A 23,507-nucleotide genomic window follows, 5' to 3' on the forward strand; every position below is an offset into this window, starting at 1 on the left:
AAATAATTGGGTGTATATGGTTACGTATGTGTTCCTGTTCGTTCGGTGTCAAATGTTCTTGAATTTGTTTTGATTAATGAAATCAAACCAGTGCGAGGATGAGAATTATTTCAATCTTACGAGTACTTCAAAAACAAGATTGGTACATATGTATTAGTGAGAAGTGCTGCACACTGAGATCATAAGATAAACATCCCATGTGATATTCTATCTGCAAAATACAACCATGTGATTGAAAGCGTGTCATTCAATGTTTTGCAATAGATTAAGAGAAATTATGTGCTCGGGTGTCAGCTCCTGAGCAAAACGTGGGTGAATAATATAAGCACCCCCTGGTGGCTGACTTGAATGAAGGCTCTGTTGGTCTTGTTGAGATATATGGATGTTGACATTGCAAGGACTTTTCCCGATTCCCCGCCCGAAAACCTGCTTAAACAGCCACTTCCTCCATTTATGTAGGACCTACCTTGCACTTCTGCTAAAGTTATGGTGGGTGATGGAAAAACAGTGGAAGTTAACCCTAGATTCAATTCCCGATCTCTGTCGAACTGCTTGACCTCAACTCAAGGTAATGGTTGTGACAGCAGAGAAAAAGATTCTTCGTTCTCCCGATCTCTTGTGGGAACCGGAGACGTCTTTAAACGTTTCACAAATTCTAGAACTCGGCAGATAATAGCTGAAGCGCTGAGTACACGTCTTGCTCGCTATGTTATGTAAAAAAAAGAGTTTTAATACATTGTATACACCATATGTTATTATGTACTAACGTTCAGACACTCACTGGAGAGTGTGCAAAAACATTTTTACCGGCATAATCCAAGAAATGTGAGGTTAAACCTGTCAGGAAAGGGTGAACAGACTGAAATGAGAAAGCTGAGGGTTGACCCAGTGAAAGTTTTAAAAAGTATAAAATATATTTCGTAGAGTAGACGCAGAGAGTGAGTTCCCAATAGTTGGGAAGAGCAAAATTAAATGCCGTTAATGTAAGCTACGAAAGTCAGAAATCGACCGCAGAATACCGAGGAAAACTCTGCACTAATTGAGTGGCGGGAGTGTGGATCTGGTTGCTAAAATGAGGCTAATATCTTGATGCATAAAAGGGAAAATTGGATAAGCGGGGGGAGGGGGGGGGGGAGGCGGGGGAACGGAATAGAGGGCTATGCTGGGAGAGTTAGATGACAAGAGGTTGGGAGGAGGTCCCAGATGAGCTCTAACGGCTACATAGATTGTTGGACTGCCTGGCCCGGTCCTGTTCTGCATAGTACTCCACATAGTGTAACACTTCATTTCGAATGACCTCTTGAACGGTTGCAGCAGTGGGTAGTGAGGCTGGAACCTGCCTCAGCAAACAGGCAGCAGATTGAGAAAGAAACCGAGTGGGTGAAGGACTTGTTGGAATAAGCTTTTCGACCAGATGTAGTCGGAGGCAACTTACCTGTCCCAATATTAATAAATGATCGACGCGTGTAATATTTAAAAACGAGCGTTGTACCATCTCGCCCGCGAAATTACTTGAATCAATTTTGCAAACGGGGAGGTTTTGTACAGAATCAGGAAATGCACTGTTCAAAGTGTTTGCGGTTGTGAGTGACATCTTTACACCCGGCTGTGGGACCGAGTGGAGTTAAATAACGCTGAATGAAGATTGGGATAAAGATTCCCCCCCCCATTCCCTTATGCTGAGCTTTGATCTCTGGCTATTTCTGTTGGCTTGCGGCTAATGTCATTCACAGAAGGCCTAAAGTCCCCGCGGTTTAAGATAACAAATTATTCACTTTTGTTTAAAAACTATATTAAAAATGGCACGCACAAAATCCCCAAGCCGTTGTAACCCCGAGTCCGTCCTCTAATAACACAATTATGAAAGTAGTCGTTACAAGAGCTACTTAAACCAGCATTAAATCCGTTCCTCGGGATTGTGTGTGAATTTGAATGAAGGTTGCTCACTGTTCCCGGGCTCAATGTCCTCTTTCCAACTACATTTCAATTTGGCTAAAACACGCTTTTTTTGTGGGGGGGGGGGGGGGGGGTTGCTAATAACCTGTTGCTTTTACTCGGACACTTGACTTGTTCGTCTGCCTCTCTGGTCTTTGTAATATTGATGAGGATGAATTAAATTGGAGCCCTGCGGTTTACAGTGTGCCATTATTTTGGGATCCTTAGCAATGTTTTGGAGATCACGTTGCGCCAATCTATCCATTCTGCTTTGAAAGGCACATTTCAGCGACCTTGGACTTGATGAATTCCTGCTGCTAAGCCTGGTCTCTGGAGCTTGGGGTTTTTTTAAGGTGTGGGGGACTTCAGACTGAAGGCTTTCGTTTCACATGTCCGACCGATTGTGAGCGGTAGATGAGATAAAGACAGTTCGAGAGCGACAACTTTTTTGTCAATTTCAGAGTGTTCGGAATAGGAACATGGGACTTAAGCCGGGTTTTATTTTAACATCGGTTTATTTCGCTCCCCTGTTGGTTTGGTGGCCGTATTCTTTTTCATTATAAAACGAATTCAGTGGCCACTGCCACTTGAAAGAATAGAAACCATTTTCACTTCTGGTCTCTCGCACATCCACAGGACGTCTGACAGCCACCGAAGTGTTTTATTGAAATGTAAGGTTGCCGACAAATTTGAGCCTGGGACAACTGATGTGTTTTGGATTGTGTTCACAGAATTATTGCGGTGCAGAAGGAGGCCATTTGGCCCATCGTGCCTGCACCGGCTATCCAAACGAACATTATGGCTCAGTGCCATTCCCCTACCTTTTCCCCGTACCCCTGCACATTGTTTCTATTCAAGTAATCATCCAATGTCCGCTTGAATGTCTCCATTGAACCTGCCTCCACCACAATTCCAGGCAGTGCATTCCAAAGCGAGCCACTGGCGGTGTAAAAACAAGTTTTGACTTGAAGGTTAAATGGGGACCAGGACACCAGGAAAATTCCATTGGATATTGATATTTTATCCACTGAAAACAAGGCAAGGGCTTGTAATATCAGCTGGCACCGCTGACAGTACAGCACTCTCCCTCAGTGACAGGCCAGTCTCAATTAGAAGTTCTGAGGGGGGGTGGTGGAGGCCAACTCAAAATGCTCTCAATCTGAGGACACACAAGCTTTCGAGGCTCGAAAGCTTGTGTGGCTTTTGCTACCAAATAAACCTGTTGGACTTTAACCTGGTGTTGTTAAACTTCTTACTGTGTTTACCCCAGTCCAACGCCGGCATCTCCACCTCAATCTGAGGCACAGTCATACAATGGGCCAAACACTCCTCTGAATTAAACCTCTGCTTTTTTCCATGTGACTTAAACACTCACAGTTAAACTTCTCACGGTTACAAGTCACCGGCAGGAGTACTAGAATTAGTGCAGAAAAGGGAAAACTTTTTTTTATAAATACCTTTTTATTTCGTATTTCTTGAAACAGTCTTGGCATTCACACAGATAATATATATAAATATATAAATTTAGTTTGGCACATCAAACCAAGCATTTCTATAAACAAGCGACATTAAATATTTCAATGGTTGGCAAAAGGCAACTCTTATTTACAAGTATACACAAAGCTTTACAAAAAGTGGTCCACGTCGTGTTTTGTATATTTTGATTTTTTTTCTTGGGATGCATTTCAAGAAGGAAAAATAAGGAAAAAAAAGAAACACGTTTTTGTTCCTAAATGCAGACAAGTATTAAACGTGTGATCGATTAGATTTTAGTACATGTAGTTGGAGGTTCTCAGTCGGTTCTTGGACGACTTGCCCCCCTTTTTGGTTAGGAAACATTCTCTCCAGTGCCGGCTTCTCTTCAGCCGGGTTCAATCCTCACCGTCGATGTACAGAGCCGGGGTTGGCGGTTGTCCTCAGCCCTCTATAACACCTGGTAGATGGGGTTGTCAGTGGGAATCTCGGTGCGGGTGCCGCTGTCGGGCGATGGTATCATACCTGTGGGGTCATTCAAAGTGGCCCCTTCCCGGGGAGATGTGGGACTCCCCATCGTGCCACCGGGGACTATCATCACCGGACACGTCGGTCGATCCGTGCAAATCCTTTCGACGATGTTGGAGAGACAGTCCAGGCTTGAAATAACGGAACTTTTGCCCGTTCTCGAATCTAAACATATGACAATGAGATGGTCAAGGACTCGACTGAACGGAGCTCACTAGCCAAAGAGCTATAGAAACAGCACATAATTTCGTAACTATCGAATCGAATCCACCGCTGACAACTTCCCAACCAATACAGAGGGAATAAAGATAAAATATTGACACTAGGCAAAATTATTCCTGCTTCATATTGGAGGCAGAAAATATAAATGCAGTGTGGGAGGAACCTCTGAAAACCAAACAATCTTTCATGGTTTCGAAACCTCCACACCACTTGCCAGATGTATCAAATTGAGAGCGTTTTGCTTTTCTCTCTCTCCTCCCCACCCCCCACTAAATGTAATGTTCTCAAACACAACCCCATACACAGGATTTACACTGAACATTTGGCTGGAATTGATCAGCGGATGGTTAATGCAGCTTCTTTCTCAGGGTGGGATCCCGCTGCGTGTGATTTGTTTGATTTATTTTGTTGTTTTGTCCCCCTCACCCTGCCACCCACACACCCACACAATCACATTAACTCACCGTTTGGCGTTTCCGAGAAGTAGGTGTTGTCGAGGTGACCGCGTCTCCTGCTGCACGTGGGGCCGCTGTAATCCAACTGCAGAAACAAAACACAAGGAAAAGCAGACAAGGGTCAGTCACAGTGTACCCCTGAACTGATGTGTCCAGCGACTCGTGTGATGTCCGGCAGCTGAGAGGTTTAAAACGGTTCGTATGAGATGGGAATTAAACCGCATTCTTGCATCTGGTTTTTAAATACAGACAAAACAGTCTGGAAATCTGCCAGGCAACATTCCTTAGATACAAGGAGTGTTAATGTTTATATTTTTACTTTGGTGGCGTCTGTTCACAATAAATCGTGGCAAACAAAACCTTGAAAACACTTTTAGTCGGCAGAGATCAATTGTTCAAATGTTAAAGAAGGAATTGAGTTAACACTTTGCCCTTCATTGACCCTATCCCATTCAATATTGATATTGTGGACATAACTGTCCAGATATCCATCAGACATTTCTTACCATTCCATCTGAGCAATTGGATCGCGGGCTGGAAGCATCTGAGTCCACACTGTATTGATCCATAACTGAGAAGTAGTTCTCATCCTGCTCTCTCAGGAGGGCTTGCAGGCTCTCGATGTACCTGATGGCATTTCTCAGAATCTCCACTTTGGGCAGCCTCTGGTTGGGGTTGGTGGACGTGCACCTCTTGAGCGTCTCAAACGCCTCGTTCACTTTGCTGAGGCGCCTCCTCTCCCTCATGGTGGCCGCTTTCCTGCGGTCGGCGTTGGTCGTTTTCCTCTTGCAAGCCTTGCAAGCCCAGAGCAAGCAGCGGCCGGCTTGGTGGTGCCCACTCGGGGCTCGAATGTGCTCGTCCTCGGCCGGCCCCTGGTCGGGTTTGAGGAGCCCGACGTGGACTAACCTGGGGTCCAAGTCCTCGAAAAAGTGGATGTCCGAAGTGGAGAAGCAGGGATCATCGTAGAAGTCATCGGCAGACGAGAAAGAGCACAGGGAAGTGTCCGTTATCTCCATGATGGGAGGGTGGCGATCTGGGATCCTAATAAACTTCTCTTTAAAAGGATCTGTCTGTCCCCCTTTATTTTCTCGTTTCCTCTTTGATAGTGTTTTGATTGTGTTGCCTTTGGCTGTGTCGCTCGTACCGGTCGGTACCTGTGCTCAGTGCAGTGAAAGGTTTGCCCTATTTATTCCCAACTCTGGGGGTTGTGGAGCTGAATCCTCGAACGCCCAAAATCTCCCATTAACCAATCAGATAGCTGTGGGGGGCGGCTGCCTTATTCAGGGTCCGGGGCTTCCACCTTCCCCATTGGCCCTGGCTCTCTGTGGCTGGGTCACTCAGCCAGTCTGCTTTGTGTTAGACCATTCAACATAAAGCCCCCTCTGCAAAAAAATACTTTCCTACTTCTCCTCCTGCCAGGATAACAAGTGCAATTTCCCTGAGCGTTTATTAAAAACAACTTATGTTAACCACTTGCGTGCATCCGTTGATTTTATTTAATATTTCGAAAGGTTAAATTCTAACATTGTTCCATTTCTATTTTAAACATCGCCGGCATCGCTTTGCTCATTTTTAAAAAATAAGTTTTTTCGCATGTTTCCGTTAAAAGACGCGAACGAAATGAGCAGTATCAAAGAGTCCCGGAACTCGGCGTTGTTTCAACACTAACTAACACTTTCAAACGAACTCAATTAAACAGGGCAACTCCTGTGCAGTCCGTTTCTTCGATGTGAACTGGTGGATGGAGAGGTAAATTATTTTGTGGTTACATGGCCCGTTCTCACGAAGCAATTGCGTTTGCTGCAACTGGAATTCAGTATTTAAAGGATTCTACTCAGTCAAATAGACGGCGTTGTCATTAATTTAGAATATTATTTTTTTTTAAAAAAAAGTATCTTTTAATCTTGCGGAACGAGATTATCGGATTATTAAATTAAATGTAGGTGTTTACATTTTAATTCTAAAATGCAGACGCATTGTGTGAAGACTAGAGAACTGTATTTTCCACTTATCTGAAGAATTTGAGATGCTTTTGAACGCTGACATCCAATTTACAACCAGATATACAGAAGAGTGAAAGAAAACAGGGTGATTTTGCACATTTAAAAAATCTTTGTAATCGATGGCATGAGGATAACACGACATCCTGGGGGTCTGATTCAAAGAGGTGTATGAAAAGCAAGAATGCCGCCTTCCAGAAGCGGTGCCTTCAATCCAAGCGGAGAAATCACTACACCCGCCTCCCCATCACCTCCCATGTCCCAATCCCAGGTGCAGGATATAGCCTGACAGGTTGCTTGCTGGGCCGCTTTTCCGTTATGTGTAGCAATGTGAAACCCTTTCGTCGGGACCCTTTGCCGCCAGCAACACTGGAGATGTTGGGTAAATCCGGTAGATGGAGTTAACTGTCCAATGACTGATCTGTCCATAATCACAGTCTAGCACCGCTCACCAATAAAAGCAGGCTTGTGCGCTCCGCTTCGAATCTCCATAAGGTTTTTCCCCACACTAATGTGTGTGAATAACTATCACCCACTCTTTGAGGGCTAGCTTTTACCGATCGGCTGAATTGTAAATGGGTGCCTTCCACGCGCTGTTCTAATGAAATGGCGTATTTTATTTCTTTGGTAAATGAAGACATGTCTTTCCTCTGCTCATATAGGGTTGTGTGTCCGAATCCATCTCCCTCTGTTGCTCTGTCGGTGTTTACATGATGCGGTGTGCTCGGCTGTACCACTCGCGTTGCCCTTATCCACTGTGTGGAGGAACTGAGTGAGATCCTTGATCTCGTTTTATCATGAATCCAATTCTGCTTTTATTAACCGGCTGTTTTGTGCGGACCTGTTACTCCTTTTCACACCTTCTGGGATTTTACCTGAAGATGCACATTCAATGAAGGACACTCCCCAAGCTTGGTAACTGATGTGGGAGAGTGAGCTAGTACAGAAGCCGCCAGCTGGTTAGAACCCGGCAGCGGTGACAGGGCATCAATACAGTCCTACCCATCCCCACATCACCCCCAAATCCGCTGACTCCAATGCTCTCCTGGATTGCTCTTCGGGTCATCCAAAAGCCCGCTCCCCATATCTTTCCCTAGTTCCATCCTCAACCTCATATTTTAATCTTCCCCTTTTAATGCGCTCAAGGCATCGCCAATCTGTAACCTACTTCAATCCAATCTCTCTGGCCCCCTCCCTTCACCGGCCGTTAGTGGCGCCCGGATCTCACTCTCCAAAGTTCCAGCTGGAGGTTTCAGCTTTTCCTTCCGATTGTCGGTCACTTCTAACCCCTCCTTCGGTTTGGGGACCAATTTTCTTGGCGCCCGCGTGAAGGACGTTTTTCTAATATACACTAATGTATAAATAATGATTGTCATTATTATCGCGCGACCCTGGCAATGGAACTATACCCGACAATATCAGCTATACAACGACACTGGGACAGTCTGCCAGGGCTCCCACTCAATGAAGAGGAACGTTTGCGAATTCCCACTTGTCTGCTTGACACTTCGTGGGATTGTTTTCCTCCCCATGGCTAGCTCCGGTATCTTTAATCGTATCTTCCCAAAAGCCCAGGAAAGAACTTCGATTTCCCAAGATAATGGAGCGATTACCCTCCCGTGTTAACTATCTCCCCGTCAGAAGTCACCATTCAACCGGCCAACTCAAATTGGCACTGCCAGTTAGAACCTCCTGCTGCTACAGGTATTTAGTGGGACTTGCGCAGCACGTTTGAGAGATAGCTGTCAGGCTGAGTGGCTGCAGTAACTTGGGAATGGCCGGGGCTGCGAGTTGGAATTGTAACTGTGGAGGCAACTCTACACAACTTGTCTTCACTGAATCGTAACCCAGTTATTCATTTTTCGCCAATAATGCGAATAGTGTGTTTTTAAGGGGGTTATGTTGATTCTGTCCATGACTGAGGTAGACAACCATGGAATGTTTATGAAAACATTCTGCGATATGAATTTTAACCCATTACGAGTTAACGCGCGGCACCTGCCGATTTTAGGACACAAATTAAACCAGGCACTGCTTTTCTCAGACTCTTTATTTGATTCTGGGCACAAACAAGTATAGGGTATCTCATTGTAAAACAGGGAGATGAATTCCACCGATATAAACGCATATATATAAAAACCCACCCAGAACAACCCTAGAAACACAATTCATCTCGTCGCTGGCACATGGCGATTGGACTCTGACAGGGGTCAGTGAGATAGGAGAGGGGCAGTTTGTGACCCAGTTCCACAATACAGTTTACCGAACCAATTGTAAACCCCTCCTCGGATGGAGTGTTAAGCGAGACTTTTAAAAAGGAGCTGTATGAAAAATATTTAGAAAATAGCTTTCAAAAAACTCTGCTTTCAGAAAATATATACTGCGATAGAATCGTTCGACTTCTTAATAGGTGGAAGAACCGTACTTGAATTTTAGTGCTAACATATTTGTAGTGTTGACTGGATGACATTGCAAGTCCTTGCCCGCACTTGTCATTGCTGTCGGTGCCTCTAGGGTGTCAAGAGAAGACAGACAAAGGTCCTGCGGGGGGGACGTGAAGGGGTACAGGGAAGCTGTTGAAGAGTACATTATCCCCTACTGGAACCTTGCTCGAATACCCCACCCCGTCATTTTAAAATCCCTTCCTCGCTTCTGGAGGGGGAGGCGAATGAGGAGGAGAAAATGAGAGGATCCAGACGTCATCAAAGGTCCTCACTACACGGAATCAAAAAAACTATTGTACCTTAATCCCCTGAGTTGGTACAAATCGAGAACCCGCTTATAGCGTAAAACAGAATAACACCGCCATATCCCTTAGCTATATAAAATGATTTCATACCTTCCCTAGTAAGCTACCCCACCTGATTGTGACGCAGCCCCCATCTGCAGAGTGTATTTAACACTGTTTTTTAGCTGTAAGACCCCCGCTCTGAACCGAAATGTAATTACTGCAATGGAATAGCTCAAAGCAATACAGTCCAGCTATACACTGCTATACCGAGCACAAGAACAGTTAGCAAACTCGTTTATCAAAGGTGCGGCCGTAGCATTTAACACATCTCGATTGTCAAATTGCCCTAATCTAAAATGACAAAAATAAAAGGCTCGACTTCTGAATTAAGTGGATACATAACGTTTTTCAGATAAAGGAGGAAGCGACATAAATGCAGTGAGAGGTTGGCCCACGCGGAGGATATATACTGGATACATCAAACATACAGGCTGACAACTGCTGGTCCCTTCCAGAGACTAATTGCAGGGACTTCACGCAACCAAAGCTTGTAGATAATACAGACTTTGTAACTGTCTTGGTTTTGTAATTGTGTGCAGTTGCAGGAATCTGGAAGTAAAGACCGATCTCTGATGGAGCGGTTTCATTGGGATTACCCACATTGCATATATGGAGAAAAAGGCGTCCCTTCCAAAGCCTGAGGAGAATCTCTTTAGTGATGCTCCCGTGTTAGGATATGGGCCATTATCGAGGATAAGATTAATTGGAGGAAGATAACATTAACCGATGTACTTAGGTAAAAAGGGATAGGGGCATATATGAAACAAAATCCCGTTCTCGTCTCTAGTCATTCTTTATAATTAAATCTAAAAATAGTAACTTGGAGACTTTGTACCTAAATACTTTGAGTGGGTCCCTATCCTGCTAGCTGTTTGTGATAATACACTTCAACCAAAAGTGTGGATTACCTGGGGCCCCAATGCAGCGTGCAGAATTTACTGAGAACAACCTTTAATCTCCGTGATTTATCAATGTTCACATTTAAAAATCAAATCTTACGGAACACTAGAAAACGCTATAAAATATTTCTTTTAAATCATTAGCCTAGAAGGGGGAATCTCTCTAAAGGAGTGAGCTGGATGCAATGCAGATAGAAAAGTTGTGATCTTTGGCATTTTATGGGACGTAAGAAGAACGGTGACCGTTTTCAGGCAGGTGACTTCTGCAACTCTTCCTGCAGCCGGTCAATGAGGTATTCCCCAAAGCTAACTTGCCCTTCATCTGTACAACCCAGCCGGTTAGCGTTGGTGATCAGGTCGCCGGCTACTTTGATCTGTTGGATTTTGGGGACGAGTAGACGTTTCCGGATGAAGCTGGTGGTGTGAGGGTCCGTGCAGCTCTTGCCCAGCGCACAGAGTTCTTCCAAGAAGGTGGCCACCGTTTTCCACTGCTGGATTGTCTGATCCAGCGCTTGGCGAATGTTCTGCACCGACTCGGTCCCGGGTTTCTGCAAGGAAACAGAAAAAAACAGAAACAAAGTCGTGTAAGGGAGATTAATTCGGATGTGTGGGATCTTCCCGCTGGCCCGCCCTAATTTCGGCAAAGTCAAGGAAGCCCACTTCTTGGAGTTTTCTGAGGCGGACCATCGGTACAATCCCAAGGCGATGTTAACATTGCAATAATTTTAACACTCCAATATATTACCGAGGGAGTGCAGAAGTGTCACATTTAGTGCACCAAGGCACTTTTCCCAAAGTACTTTAGGTGTGTGGACAATATTCATTAATGGGATTATTGTCCACCCCTAATTGCTCTTGAACTGAGTGACTTGCTAGGTCATTTTTGAGTCAACTACATGCTGTGGATCCAGTGTCACATGTAGGCCAGATCACGTAAGGACTGCAGATTTCCTTCCCTATTAGTGAACCAGATGAGGGTTTTATGACAATGGCTTCCATTATCCATTTAATTTCAGCTTTTAGTGGATTCAAATTTCACCATTCCCTGGTAGGATTCAAACCCAGCTCCCCAAAGCATTATCTGGGATCTCCAACCTTTCCTCAGAAGACAACCCGCCCATTCCAGGTATAAGTCTAGTAAAACTTTTCTGAACTGCTCCTAATGCATTTACATCCTTAAATAAGGAGGAATACTGCAAACGGTTCTCCAGATGTGATCTCACCAATGTCCTGTGTAATTGTCATTCTTTTGACATCCTTTGAACCTTTGGAACCATTGTTTGCAGCTCAGTATTAGTAAATAGCCGGGTAAAATAACCATTGTAGCTTCTCTTTACATGCATTGCATGTTGAAGTTTTTGTGCTTTTATCAAATTTATGGTTGCTTGTATTTTTTTTAAAAGCATCAACTTCTAGGATATTATGTACATAATATATATAATATATATATATAAGTATTTTATATATATAACTTCTCAGTATTGAATAAGACAGCAATTTCAGATGGGATATGGAGCCACAAAATCATTCTCTTCCTTTCCCTTGCCTTATTTTTGTAATTTATTTTTGTATTTGATCTAATGGCCAGCAAACAGGTCTTGAATCTTCCTCCCACCAATTCACTGACATGATAACGTAAGGGTGAAAAACAATTCATTGCTCTATGTACTCAAGGAAAAAAAACATCTAATACTGGTTGATGACTTAGAATAAGTGAAGGACCACAATCTGACCATAGCTAATGGGTTTTTTATGAATGACCTCAGATTCACTGCTTGTTCTTTGCAGCATACCATTTATAACATAGAACACCATTCGGTCCATCGAGTCTGCACCAAGCACAATCTCACCCAAACCCTATCCCCATAACCCCATGTGTTTATCCCAGCTAGTCCCCTTGACACTAAGGGGCAATTTAGAATGGCCAATCCGCCTAACCCGCACATCTTTGGACCCTGGGAGGAAACCGGAGCACCCGAAGGAAACCCACGCAGACACGGGGAAACCCACATAGACAGTGACCCAAGCAGGGAATCGAACTCGGATCCCTGGCACTGTGAGGCAGCAGTGTTAACCACTGTGCCACCCTTATTCCAAGATTACTAAAGATTCTTCAGCTACACATAGTATTGAATTGGGTGATACTGTGATAATCGAATGTATCAGAAAAGTTACATTCCATGTTGGGCAATCTATATCGGATCTGGCCGCTTTGGGATCAGTGCATTCTTCTCTACATGAGCTACTATGGTACCGGCAGATCGGCTACATGATCTGCCAGCTCGCCTATATGCTGGCCGAACACTTGCCAATACCTTAATGTCCTTGGCGCAGTAGTGACCCCCCCGTTCCTTCTGGTACTCCAATAAGATCTCGGCGTTCCGCTCCTCCTTTTCCGCTGCTTGCCGGAAATAGCCAGAAACTCTGGGCAAAGCCACATCATTTTGTTCGAAGATCTCCGCCTGGCAATGAAGGAGAAAACAGCAAAGAGTGAGCGGCGATCACCAAACAAGTCAACTGACCACCAGCTAGAGGCCAAGTCTGGACTCCAGCTGTGGCGCCATTATTTCATCGACAGTGATTTTATAACATTGACAGAACCAAGGCACACAGAAAATAGAACCTTCTGGGGATCAATCAGCTGCTAATAAAGAAAGACTTGCATTTATGTAGCGCCTTTCACGACCATTGGACGTCTCGAAGCGTCTTACAGTCGATGAAGTGTTTTTGAAGTGTATCATTGCTGTGATATACTAAATATAAAATATAAATATTGGAAAATACAAAAAGCTTAGCTCCAAAAACAAAATACACAATTCTAAAGGACTTGTTTTTCCTATTAGTTTCTTGGAGTTTATGAATACGGATTCGCCAATGGAGTTTAGGAGTGAGGACTGGGTGGGTCTTGTCCTCTCATGTGCCTGGTTGGCCACAGCCGGAGGAAGAGATAATCTCAGCACTGACCTAGATCCAGAGGCTTGACGGATGATTCATTTACTAGGAATGGTTAACAGTTCAGTCTCTCTACAGCAGAGCCGAGAATCCAGTGGCAATCGACGCTGTTTCTTTTTTTACCCCCATACACTGTTATGATGAATTCAAAAATTGAAAGGCACTTGAGGCGGAAATTTTTACCTTTTTAGCTGCTTGTTCAGTTCGGGCGGATTTAAACTTGTCCTTACGCCTACGTAAGGTATTTCATACTATAGGGCATTTCAAATTCTGATAGTGTTGCCCGATGACTAACTTAAGAGTACATACACGGAGAGCTGTGTGCACTTGGGAAGAAGAGGCACTTAGTGTTTACAATGTGTTTGGGTGCAGCATGTGATTATTGTGTGATTGTTCCCAGAGTGAAAGCTTTTGGAGAATTCAAAATTACAGCCGTGGCTAAAGTTTGAATATGTGAAGTGACTCGGACCAGCAGGGAGCTGTGCAGAAATGAACAGTGAAGAATTGTAAATATCGCCACTGTCGGAAGCATGCAGGACGAGGGGAAATGGTCCTCAGTGTGTGGCTAATCTCTTCAGATCCTGAAGGACATGAGCGAAAAGAGGGACCAACAGCCCAGAAATAGTTTGCACCCTCACCTACTCAGTCATAGCCAGAGCACTGTTGCCTCCGTGTGCCCAAAGAATCTATCCTTGGTCCATTCATTATTGGAAATGGCCATGAACAGGCACTGAATTAGGTTGTACAAATGTTACCTGCCATTTATCTGCCTACGTGTGGATGTTCTTCAAGTCCAATTATATGGTAATGTGGGCTGCATTAATTTTATAAATACCGCCTAATGATTAGTGAACAGCTCCACTCCTGATCCTATGATGGAGAGGCTCCAGATGAAATCGCGGAAGTGGTTTGGGCTCAGGACACTTCCTGAAGGAAGTGGTATTTTGGGCTGCAATATTGGGTTTTCAACAACCATACAATTTTCTTGTGTTAACTATGACACTAGCCACTGGAGGCACATTGACCTCAATTTTGCCTTAGTGCGATATTCAATTAAGTGCTACCTCAATGGCTTCCCCTCTGGCATTCAGCTCCTCTGTACACATCTGAATCAATGCTGTGATGAGGTTTTGTTCCCTGGCAGAATGCAAGGTGACCATCACTGAGCATGTTCTTGGTCACTAGATGCCAGCTGATCACACCATTCATGGCTGCTTTCATTACTTTGCTGCTGATTGGGTGGAGGTTGATAGGGCAGGAATAAGTTGATTTGATTTGTATTTTTGGGATGATCTAAATGACTTTTTATATAATCAGGCAGATGCCTGTGTTATAGGTACCTGAGAAAGCATTTGGTTCTGTTATCTTGCCATTCGGATGCTTCCTTTGTGGATATATTTGAACTTTGGGCTTAAAGTGGCATACCATTTTATACATACATTTTTGAAGCTATATATCACATACATTCTCTCCTCCATGCAAAGAAAAATGTCACAGAGGATCTGCTAGGTACAAAGAAAAAGGAATTCTTGTATTTATATATTAATGTATGACATGCACAACAATTATTTTGAAGGTGGTAATTCTTGTTATATAGGCCAGTGCAGGAGCTATTTTGCACAAGGCCTAAGAAATGCCAATGAAGCAAAAGACCCATAATCTGTTTCTAGTGGTGCTAATTGAGGGACAAATATTATCCAAAAGAAATCTGTTCTCTTTGACTTCTACCCTGGGATCATTTATCCTTCTCCAAACCTCCAGAACAGCCAGACAGGACCTTGGTTTAACAATGTGTCGAAAGAATGAAACTTCTAATAATATTAGAAACATAGAAAAACTACAGCACAATACAGGCCCTTCAGCCCACAAAGTCGTGCTGAACATGTCCCTACCTTAGCGATTACTAGGCTTACCTATAACCCTCTATCTTACTAAGTTCCATGTACTTATCTAAAAGTCTCTTAAAAGACCCTATCGAATCCGCCTCAACACCGTTGCTGGCAGCTAATTCCACACACCCACCACCCTCTGAGTGAAAAACGTACCCCTGACATCTCTGTACCTACTCCCCAGCACCTTAAACCTGTGTCCTCTTGTGGCAACCATTTCAGCCCTGGGAAAAAGCCTCTGATTATCCACTCGATCAATACCTCTCAACATCTTATACACCACTATCAGGTCATCCCTCGTCCTTCGTCCCTCCAAGGAGAAACAGCCGAGTTCACTCAACCTATCCTCATAAGGCATGCTCCCCAACCCAGGCAACATCCTTGTAAATCTCCTCTGCACCCTTTCTATGGCTTCCACATCCTTCCTGTAATGAGGCGACCAGAACTGAGCATAATACTCCAAGTGTGGTCTGACCAGGGTCTTATATAGCTGCAACATTATCTCACAACTCCTAAACTAACAGCATAAATTAGACCTCGCTATGTAGAAGCTATCCCAAATTATAATGCAAGGATTAAAATAAAAAAAGAAAAGAATTATGAATTAAAAGCTTGGTTGAAAAGATGGGTCTTTAAATGGTCAAAAGTGGAAGGGGTTTAGGGAGGGCTATCAGGGCTGAGATGTTGGTACAAAGGAAAGTGTAATAAGTCTTCGGAGGCAAAAGTCCCTTCACCAAAATCCCTTTATTCACAATTCCAACAGCAGTACGCAGAGTGCCATCAGTCAGCAGTCTACCTTCGGGAGTGCCAGAGGAACTGACACTCCCGGTTAAATACGAGGAAAAGGCTCCCTGATTGGCTCATCAATTGACTCCTTAACCAGGGAGTTCATGTTCCAATAGGCCAACCTCAATGGCCTGATTGAAGTCATTACAGAAAGAAAGGCTGATTAAAATACCAGTCAAAGAATAGATGGATGCAACAAGGAATATATGGCTGAAGGAGGTTTCAGAGATTAGGTGAAGCGATGCTGAGGAAGGATTTTAGAAAAGATTGAAGACTTTAATCTCTAAACATTTAGGGCACTGGAAGCAATATGTGCAAGCAAGGGCTGAGGTAAAAACTGGGCCAAAATACAAGATGGAATACGGGCCTTCCCCAGTCTCTATAGCCTTCCTGACCACACCCTTCTTACCCCCAACTCTAGCTCCAACCTCACACTTTAAGCAAAGCAAATTACTGCAGATGCTGGAATCTGAAACCAAAACAGAAAATGCTGCATAATCGCAGCAGGTCTGACAGAATCTTTGGAGAGAATAGCACAAAGGTTTCAAGTCTGGATGACCCTTCATCAGCTCTGCCAAAGGGTTATCCAGACTTGAAACCTTAGTGCTATTCTCTCTCCACGGATGCTGTCAGACCTGCTGAGATTATCCAGCATTTTCTGTTTTTGTCTCACAATACTTTAGTTTGCTTCCCATTTCCAACCCTACCCTTACCAAACTCAGTATTTCCATGAAGCCCTGATGTTTTGACTCCCGACCTATTTAATATGACCATTCATTTATCTACACTGCCTTGACCCAACCACACTGGTCATAACTCCTGATTGCATCCTCCTTTCTGGACCTCTGCATATGTTCAAATTGATGGTCTATTTCGCTTTGTGTTCAGTTCTATCTTGAGTTGAGTTTCAAATTTTGCATTCAGCCTGTCCAGATTGCTAACATCCACCTCTGAAATGTCTGTTCTTATCCTATCAAGTCCTCATTTCTGTTAAACTGCTCATCCCTATTTTACTACTTTCTTACTCAACTTTTCTAATAACTTCCTGAATAGGTCTCGGAACTTCTACTCTTCTTAAACTCTGACTCATCCAATAATTCTACTGCTTGATTCCTATCCCAGATGAAGTTCCTTTCACCAGCAGGTCCTGTCCTTGCTAAGCCCCATTGGCTCCCATTCTCAAATGCATTAATTTCAAAATCCTCCCCGATGTCTACACATCCCTCTGTATACTTGCTGTTTCCGTCAGCCCTACCTCATTGTTTGTTTCCTCTACTCTTTGACTCTGGCCTAAGCTGTTTCTCCCTCCATACACATTATGTGAGTGGAGTACCTTCTTTCATCACTATGTTTTCGGCTTCAGCTTGTCCCTTTCCCTCCTTCATATTCACCTTAAAACCCACCTTTAGGGCGGCACAGTGGTTAACTCCAGGGACCTGGCTTGAGTTACTGTCTGTGTGGAGTTTGCACATTCTCCCTGTGTCTGCATGGGTTTTCTCCGGATGCTCTGGTTTCCTCCCACAGTTCAAAGATGTGCGGGTTAGGTGGATTGGCCATGCTAAATTGCCCCTTAGTGTCAGGGGGACTAGCTAGGGCAAATGCATGGGGTTATGGGGATAGGGCCTGGGCGGGATGGTGGTTGGTGCTGACTCGATGGGCCAAATGGCCTCCTTCGGCACTGTAGGATTCTATAATTCCATGATTTTTTGGGCAGCATATTTTACCACTTCTCCAATTTCCCTCCGATTCCTGCTTAGCTCTGACTCCCAATTGTCAAGAAATGTGAGTTTCTGCTATGTTTGACACTGTTACATTAATGTTGTAACAGTGGAAATCTGTCAGTCATGGTAACAATACAGTTTGTCAGATCTCCTGTAGAGCCTCAACAACATAGAGTGCTACTTTTTAGTTCACTATTGACGTAGTGATATTGAGATGACCAATTGTAGTGACATACGGAGCAAAGGTCTTTGCAGAAAACTATCAATAATTCTTGATATCCATTCCTAATCTTGCCTTTAACTTTCCTCCCATTCTGAAGGTCCTAATGCTTGCTACGGTGCAGTTTGATGATCTCAACAGCATTCCAGTACCTTGCCCAAGTTGCTATTCTTCATTTTGTTGAGCCAAGGATGGTCCACACACAACTTAATTAGCACAATCTCACTTCCATGTGAGGTCAGAATACAAGAGAAGCTTTCAGCTAGAACACCAGGATAGCGATCTGAAGCGGGGTAAATGGCCCTTCTCTCACAAGTGCCCAACTGGAATCCTACAACTGATGCACAGCACAGAACAACAACTTGTATTTATATGGTGCCTTTAATGTATTAAAATATTCAGAGACACTTCACAGGGCATTATAAATCAAAATGTTAGACACTGAGCCACTAATGGAGATATTAGCGCAGGTGACCAAAAGTTTGGTCAAAGAGGCTTTAGGCATTTCTTAAAGGAGAAAAAAAAAGGTCTTCTCCTATGTATGATTTAATATTGCAGAAAATACGGACACATGGGATTGAGGGTGATTTAGTGGTTTGGATCAGGAATTGGCTAGCTGTAAGAAAACAGAGGGTGGTGGTTGATGGGAAATATTCATCCTGGAGTTCAGTTACTAGTGGTGTACCGCAAGCATCTGTTTTGGGGCCACTGCTGTTTGTCATTTTTATAAATGATCTGGATGAGGGCGTAGAAGGATGGATTAGTAAATTTGCAGACGACACTAAAGTCAGTGGATTTGTAGACAGTGCAGAGGGAAGTGGCAGGTTGCAGAGGGACATAGATAAGCTGCAGAGCTGGGCTGAGAGGTGGCAAATGGAGTTTAATGCGGACAAGTGTGAGGTGATTCACTTTGGAAGGAGTAACAGGAGTACAGAGTACTGGGCTAATGGTAAGATACTTGGTAGTGTAGGTGAACAGAGGGATCTGGGTGTCCATGTGCATAGATCCCTGAAAGTTGGCACCCAGGTTGATAGGGTTGTTAAGAAGGCTTACGGTGTGTTAGCTTTTATTGGTAGAGGGATTGAGTTTCGGAGCCATGAGGTCATGCTGCAACTGTACAAAACTCTGGTGCGGCCGCACTTGGAGTATTGCGTACAGTTCTGGTCGCCGCATTATAGGAAAGATGTGGAAGCATTGGAAAGGGTGCAGAGGAGATTTACCAGGATGTTGCCTGGTATGGTGGGAAGATCGTATGAGGAAAGGCTGAGGCCTTGAGGTTGTTTTCGTTAGAGAGAAGAAGGTTAAGAGGTGACTTAATAGAGGCATACAAGATGATCAGAGGATTAGATAGGGTGGATAGTGAGAGCCTTTTTCCTCAGATGGTGATGGCTAACACGAGGGGACACAGCTTTAAATTGAGGGGTGAGAGATATAGGACAGATGTTAGAGGTAGGTTCTTCACTCAGAGAGTAGTAAGGGCGAGGAATGCCCTGCCTGCAGCAGTAGTGGACTCGTCAACATTAAGAGCATTCAAATGGTTATTGAATAAACATATGGATGATATTGGAATACTGTAGGTTAGAGGGGCTTTAGATTGGTTTCACTGGTCGACGCAACAAAGAGGGCCGAAGGGCCTGTACTGCGCTGTAATGTTCTATGTTCTATACTAAACTGTCCATTGCATTTATCAACTAGGAAATATTAGGAGCATATATGTATATATAACACGTATGCTATAAATGCATAAATGTACGGATGTAAGTATACATGAAATAGTCATTGTTTTTTAAACTAATTACTGTATGATTTTATGTTACACTGGAAGAGACAAATTTCCACATGGACAATAAAGTTATATTCTGTTCTAATTTAAATGAGTATGCATTGATACTCAAGAATCATACTTCAGTGATTAGTCACACAACACTGGCACTGTATGCTACAAATCTCAAGATCTGCCTGGACACTTTTTTAAACTCAATTGCTTCCATCTCCCTATACATTAAAAATAAGCAAACCTTCTCATAACTGAGCACCGTGTGATGAATAAGTCAGTTTAACTTAGATCTGCCAACTAACTATTATCATATGCATCTACCAGCCTCTGGATAATATCTGTAGTCAAACATTAACTTTTGAATCAACTATGATTTTTTTCTCCCAAAATTAGTACCTATGTACACACCAGGGAAAATCTTTAAGCACAAGTGGTAATTTAATTTCCTGGAACTTGCTGCCCGTGAATGAAGCTGAGATGATTAATGATTTCAAAAGGAAATTGGAATGGACACTTGCAGGGAAAATTTTAAAAAATAACTAGCAGGGCTATGGAGATAAAGTAGGAGAATGGGACAGACTGGATCGTTCCCCAGAGAGTCGACATAGACTCAATGGGCCGAATGGCCTCCTTTTGTGTGTAAATGGCTTTATGATTCACAGAGTTAGGCTCTTTATGTTTGACTATTCCTTGATAAACTCCTCCCCTGTGCACAATAGTTGCTGTGTGCAGCATATTTTCAAATGAAATTCTGGCCAATCCTGTATTGGCAATCCGGAATGCTGCTGTAGATACATTTTTCCAACCACCTCCAATTATTTTCAATTCAGTGCACCTACCGCCCCCAATGAAAGCTTGTCTTTGTTTTCAGTACAATGATTGAAGTTCAAGTTAAAGTGTACGTTGAGCCCAGGGGCTCTTTTGTTGTATTACAATCCAATTCTGAATAAAAGTAATCACAGAACTTAACAAATGAAAAATGCTGATAACACTTCATCTCATTGAGGTGTGTTTATACTGTAGCTAAGTCTGAGACTGGTCACTCCAGTATACTTTGGAGCCAAGTAGCATCTTTCACATGTGGTTTGCCACCCCCCACCCCACTTCCCCGACCCATCCCCACACAAACATCCCCACACCCTTGCCTCTTATATGAATTTCTTTCACTGCAAGGATGCTTTGAGATGACATGAGAGAGGATCCACTTTCTCTAAAATAATGAATAGTTTTATAGTTTGCAGGAAGCTTAAAAGACCATCCTAGGCACTTTGTAAACCCTGATTTTAGCATTGAGATTATATCTCAGGCAGAGGTCAAGCTTCTCATATCAATCTCCCCTGGAATCAATGCTATTAAAATTGCAGGAAAAAAATGCTTGCTTGACCTAGAAGCTTAATAAATAAAACTAATTTGGGGAAGGGCTGTTTTACTGCTGACGAGGCATCCTCAAAACTGTGCAGAATACAAATTTTTTCATTATTTATCCATTTTGGTTTAAAAATGAAATTAGCTTGTTTTCAAAAACTCGCTGAATTTAAAAAAAGGTCCACATTTTAAAATTGACTTTGCAATAAAAGCGTTTTGCTTCACTGGGTCAAGTGTCTTGACCCCCCCACTAACATTTATTCCTAGTCCTGGCAGCCCGATTGTAAAGGAATCTTTGTGCTCATTCTCAGCAGAAACTCCCTCAAACTGCAATTCCGTGCGTCAGGATCATGTACTGACCAGGTCCCCTTGCAGGGCATTGCCCACGGTCTGGCAGGGATGACTCCAGTTACAAGGATTAAAACAGCAGTTTAGTACTGAGTAATCAGGCAAAGTCTGGAGGGAGGAAATAATGATGTGGAGGAAATAAGACACCTCTCCCAACACTCCTGGATTTTGATCAGGGGAGCCGGGTCCGCTGCCCCCCACTTTTGTCCGGCTCCATCGCAACCTCTTCCCCTTGTCTCAGGAGCTCAGCCCCAGCGCATTTCAAGCCGCCTTACCAGAACCTGGAAGCGGTAGGAAACCTGGTAGAAGAGGGTGATGAGCCCGCACACCGCCTCCTCCACACTCGCAGGGTAATTCTGCTTCACCTGGGTCCCAGGCACCGGCTGATGAAAGGAGCAAATGGGAAGGCAGGTTTTCTGTCGCTTCCACTTCGGCTCTGCCATTTGCACCCAGAGAGAGAGAGGGAAATAATAATAAAACAACTAAATGAAAAGAAGAAGTGACAGCAAGAGCTGATCACAGGCAGCCGTAGAACATGTACTTTCCTCTTCCAGTTCAAACCGAGCTTCATCCGGATGACGAGGCCTCAAGGGTCAGGAAGCTTAGAGATCACAAGCCTGGCATGAAATAGATTGCGACTGACGGGCAGCTTGTCAGGGAGGGAGGGGATTGCAATTTAAAAGATGATCACACATTTCCCACCACTTGGCAAGGTTGTTGCTTAATCTGCTTTGAGTCATCAATATAACACGTAAGTAGCTGGTCCACTGAACACATCCACAGAGATTGTACAGGACAGCCCTAATCGAAGTGAAAGAAACCTGACTTGACAGATAGAACAAGGCACATCTACAACACCCTTCTGATAACTTTTGCTTAGCAATTGAAACACGAAATGTACCCTCCCTTGATTTCTTGATTTAAAACTACTCTGTCACACTTCTGTGACAATCAGCAGATTATTGCAGTAAAACTCGAATACTGAGTTGTCAGTAGTGGGCAAAACTCCAGTAACTGTTGGATTTAATCCAAATTTCTAGACTTATGTTTTTTTTAATCCAACTTTTTTCCATTTATCCTCTTTTCCTCAATCCCTCCTCTTTTGGACATTCAACTAGCCAACTATCACTCAATCCCCCAGATAGGTGTTGGCTACCTCTTTGACACTGAAAGGGACATGTTAGTTAGATTTTGTCTGTCCCTACCTTACCAGCCAAAGAATCATGCACTGCAAGACATGAGCATCAGTGCTGAGAGTAGCTGTGCTAGAAAGCCACATCTTCAGGCAAGGTGGGGTAGTGATCGTTATCCACACAAGAATTGGCATACCAATATTGGTCTTCCATCAGCTCCACACAGTCTGGGCCATGAAGCTGCAACTCTACATTACTCTGCAGTAATACCAACCACAAGCAAGACATGGAAGAGAACAGCAAAGGAGTCACAAACGTTGGACGTCTTTCACCAGCATCGTCTACATCGGACCCTGTGCATGACATGGAGAAACAGCAACACCAGCAAAAAAGTAATACAGAGACTGGTCAGAGCTACCTGTGGGATGTTGTGACAGAGATGAGTGAGTCTGGCAAGATGCAAATTTTGCCTCCAGGACATACATCTCACTAAAGTGTCGAATGGTCACTTCCAGAGTGACAGTAGAATGGACATGGCCAGAGTGACAGTAGAATGGACATGGCCAGAGTGACAGTAGAATGGACACCTCCAGAGTGACAGTACAATGGACACGGCCAGAATGACACTCTGGAGGTGTCCATTTTACTGTCACTCTGGAGGTGTCCATTTTACTGTCACTCTGGCTGTGTCCATCCTACTGTCACTCTGGAGGTGTCCACTTTACTGTCACTCTGGAGGTGTCCATTCTACTGTCACTCTCGCCGTGGCCATTCTGTTGTCACTCTGGAGGTGTCCATTCTACTGTCACTCTGGCTGTGTCCATTCTACTGTCACTCTTGCCGTGGCCATTCTGTTGTCACTCTGGAGGTGTCCATTCCACTGTCACTCTGGAGGTGTCCATTCTACTGTCACTCTGGAGGTCTGGAAAACAGGCTGGATGACCTTCGAGCCAGACTCACTTTCCAAAGAGAACAGAATGACTGCTGTGTACTCTGTTTCACGGAGACGTGGC

General features: G+C 43.8%; 2 protein-coding genes across 2 annotated transcripts; both read right to left on the bottom strand.

Moving 5' to 3' along the window:
• Nucleotides 1-3,375: 3,375 nt before the first annotated feature.
• myod1 (myogenic differentiation 1) lies at nucleotides 3,376-7,125 on the bottom strand. Its single transcript, XM_078220624.1, has 3 exons — nucleotides 5,120-7,125; nucleotides 4,623-4,698; nucleotides 3,376-4,101 (listed from the first exon to the last, which is right to left on the bottom strand). The coding sequence occupies exons 1-3, from the start codon at nucleotides 5,627-5,629 to the stop codon at nucleotides 3,860-3,862; spliced, it is 828 nt and encodes a 275-aa protein (XP_078076750.1). The 5' UTR covers nucleotides 5,630-7,125; the 3' UTR covers nucleotides 3,376-3,859.
• A 1,523-nt stretch (nucleotides 7,126-8,648) lies between these two features.
• On the bottom strand, nucleotides 8,649-22,087 carry LOC144498856 (ferritin light chain). The gene is made up of 3 exons (XM_078220625.1): nucleotides 21,637-22,087; nucleotides 12,619-12,765; nucleotides 8,649-10,851 (listed from the first exon to the last, which is right to left on the bottom strand). The coding sequence occupies exons 1-3, from the start codon at nucleotides 21,802-21,804 to the stop codon at nucleotides 10,552-10,554; spliced, it is 615 nt and encodes a 204-aa protein (XP_078076751.1). The 5' UTR covers nucleotides 21,805-22,087; the 3' UTR covers nucleotides 8,649-10,551.
• Nucleotides 22,088-23,507: the final 1,420 nt, after the last annotated feature.

The sequence above is a fragment of the Mustelus asterias genome, chromosome 9, assembly GCF_964213995.1.
Source record: "Mustelus asterias chromosome 9, sMusAst1.hap1.1, whole genome shotgun sequence".
Taxonomy (NCBI): Eukaryota; Metazoa; Chordata; class Chondrichthyes; order Carcharhiniformes; family Triakidae; genus Mustelus; species Mustelus asterias.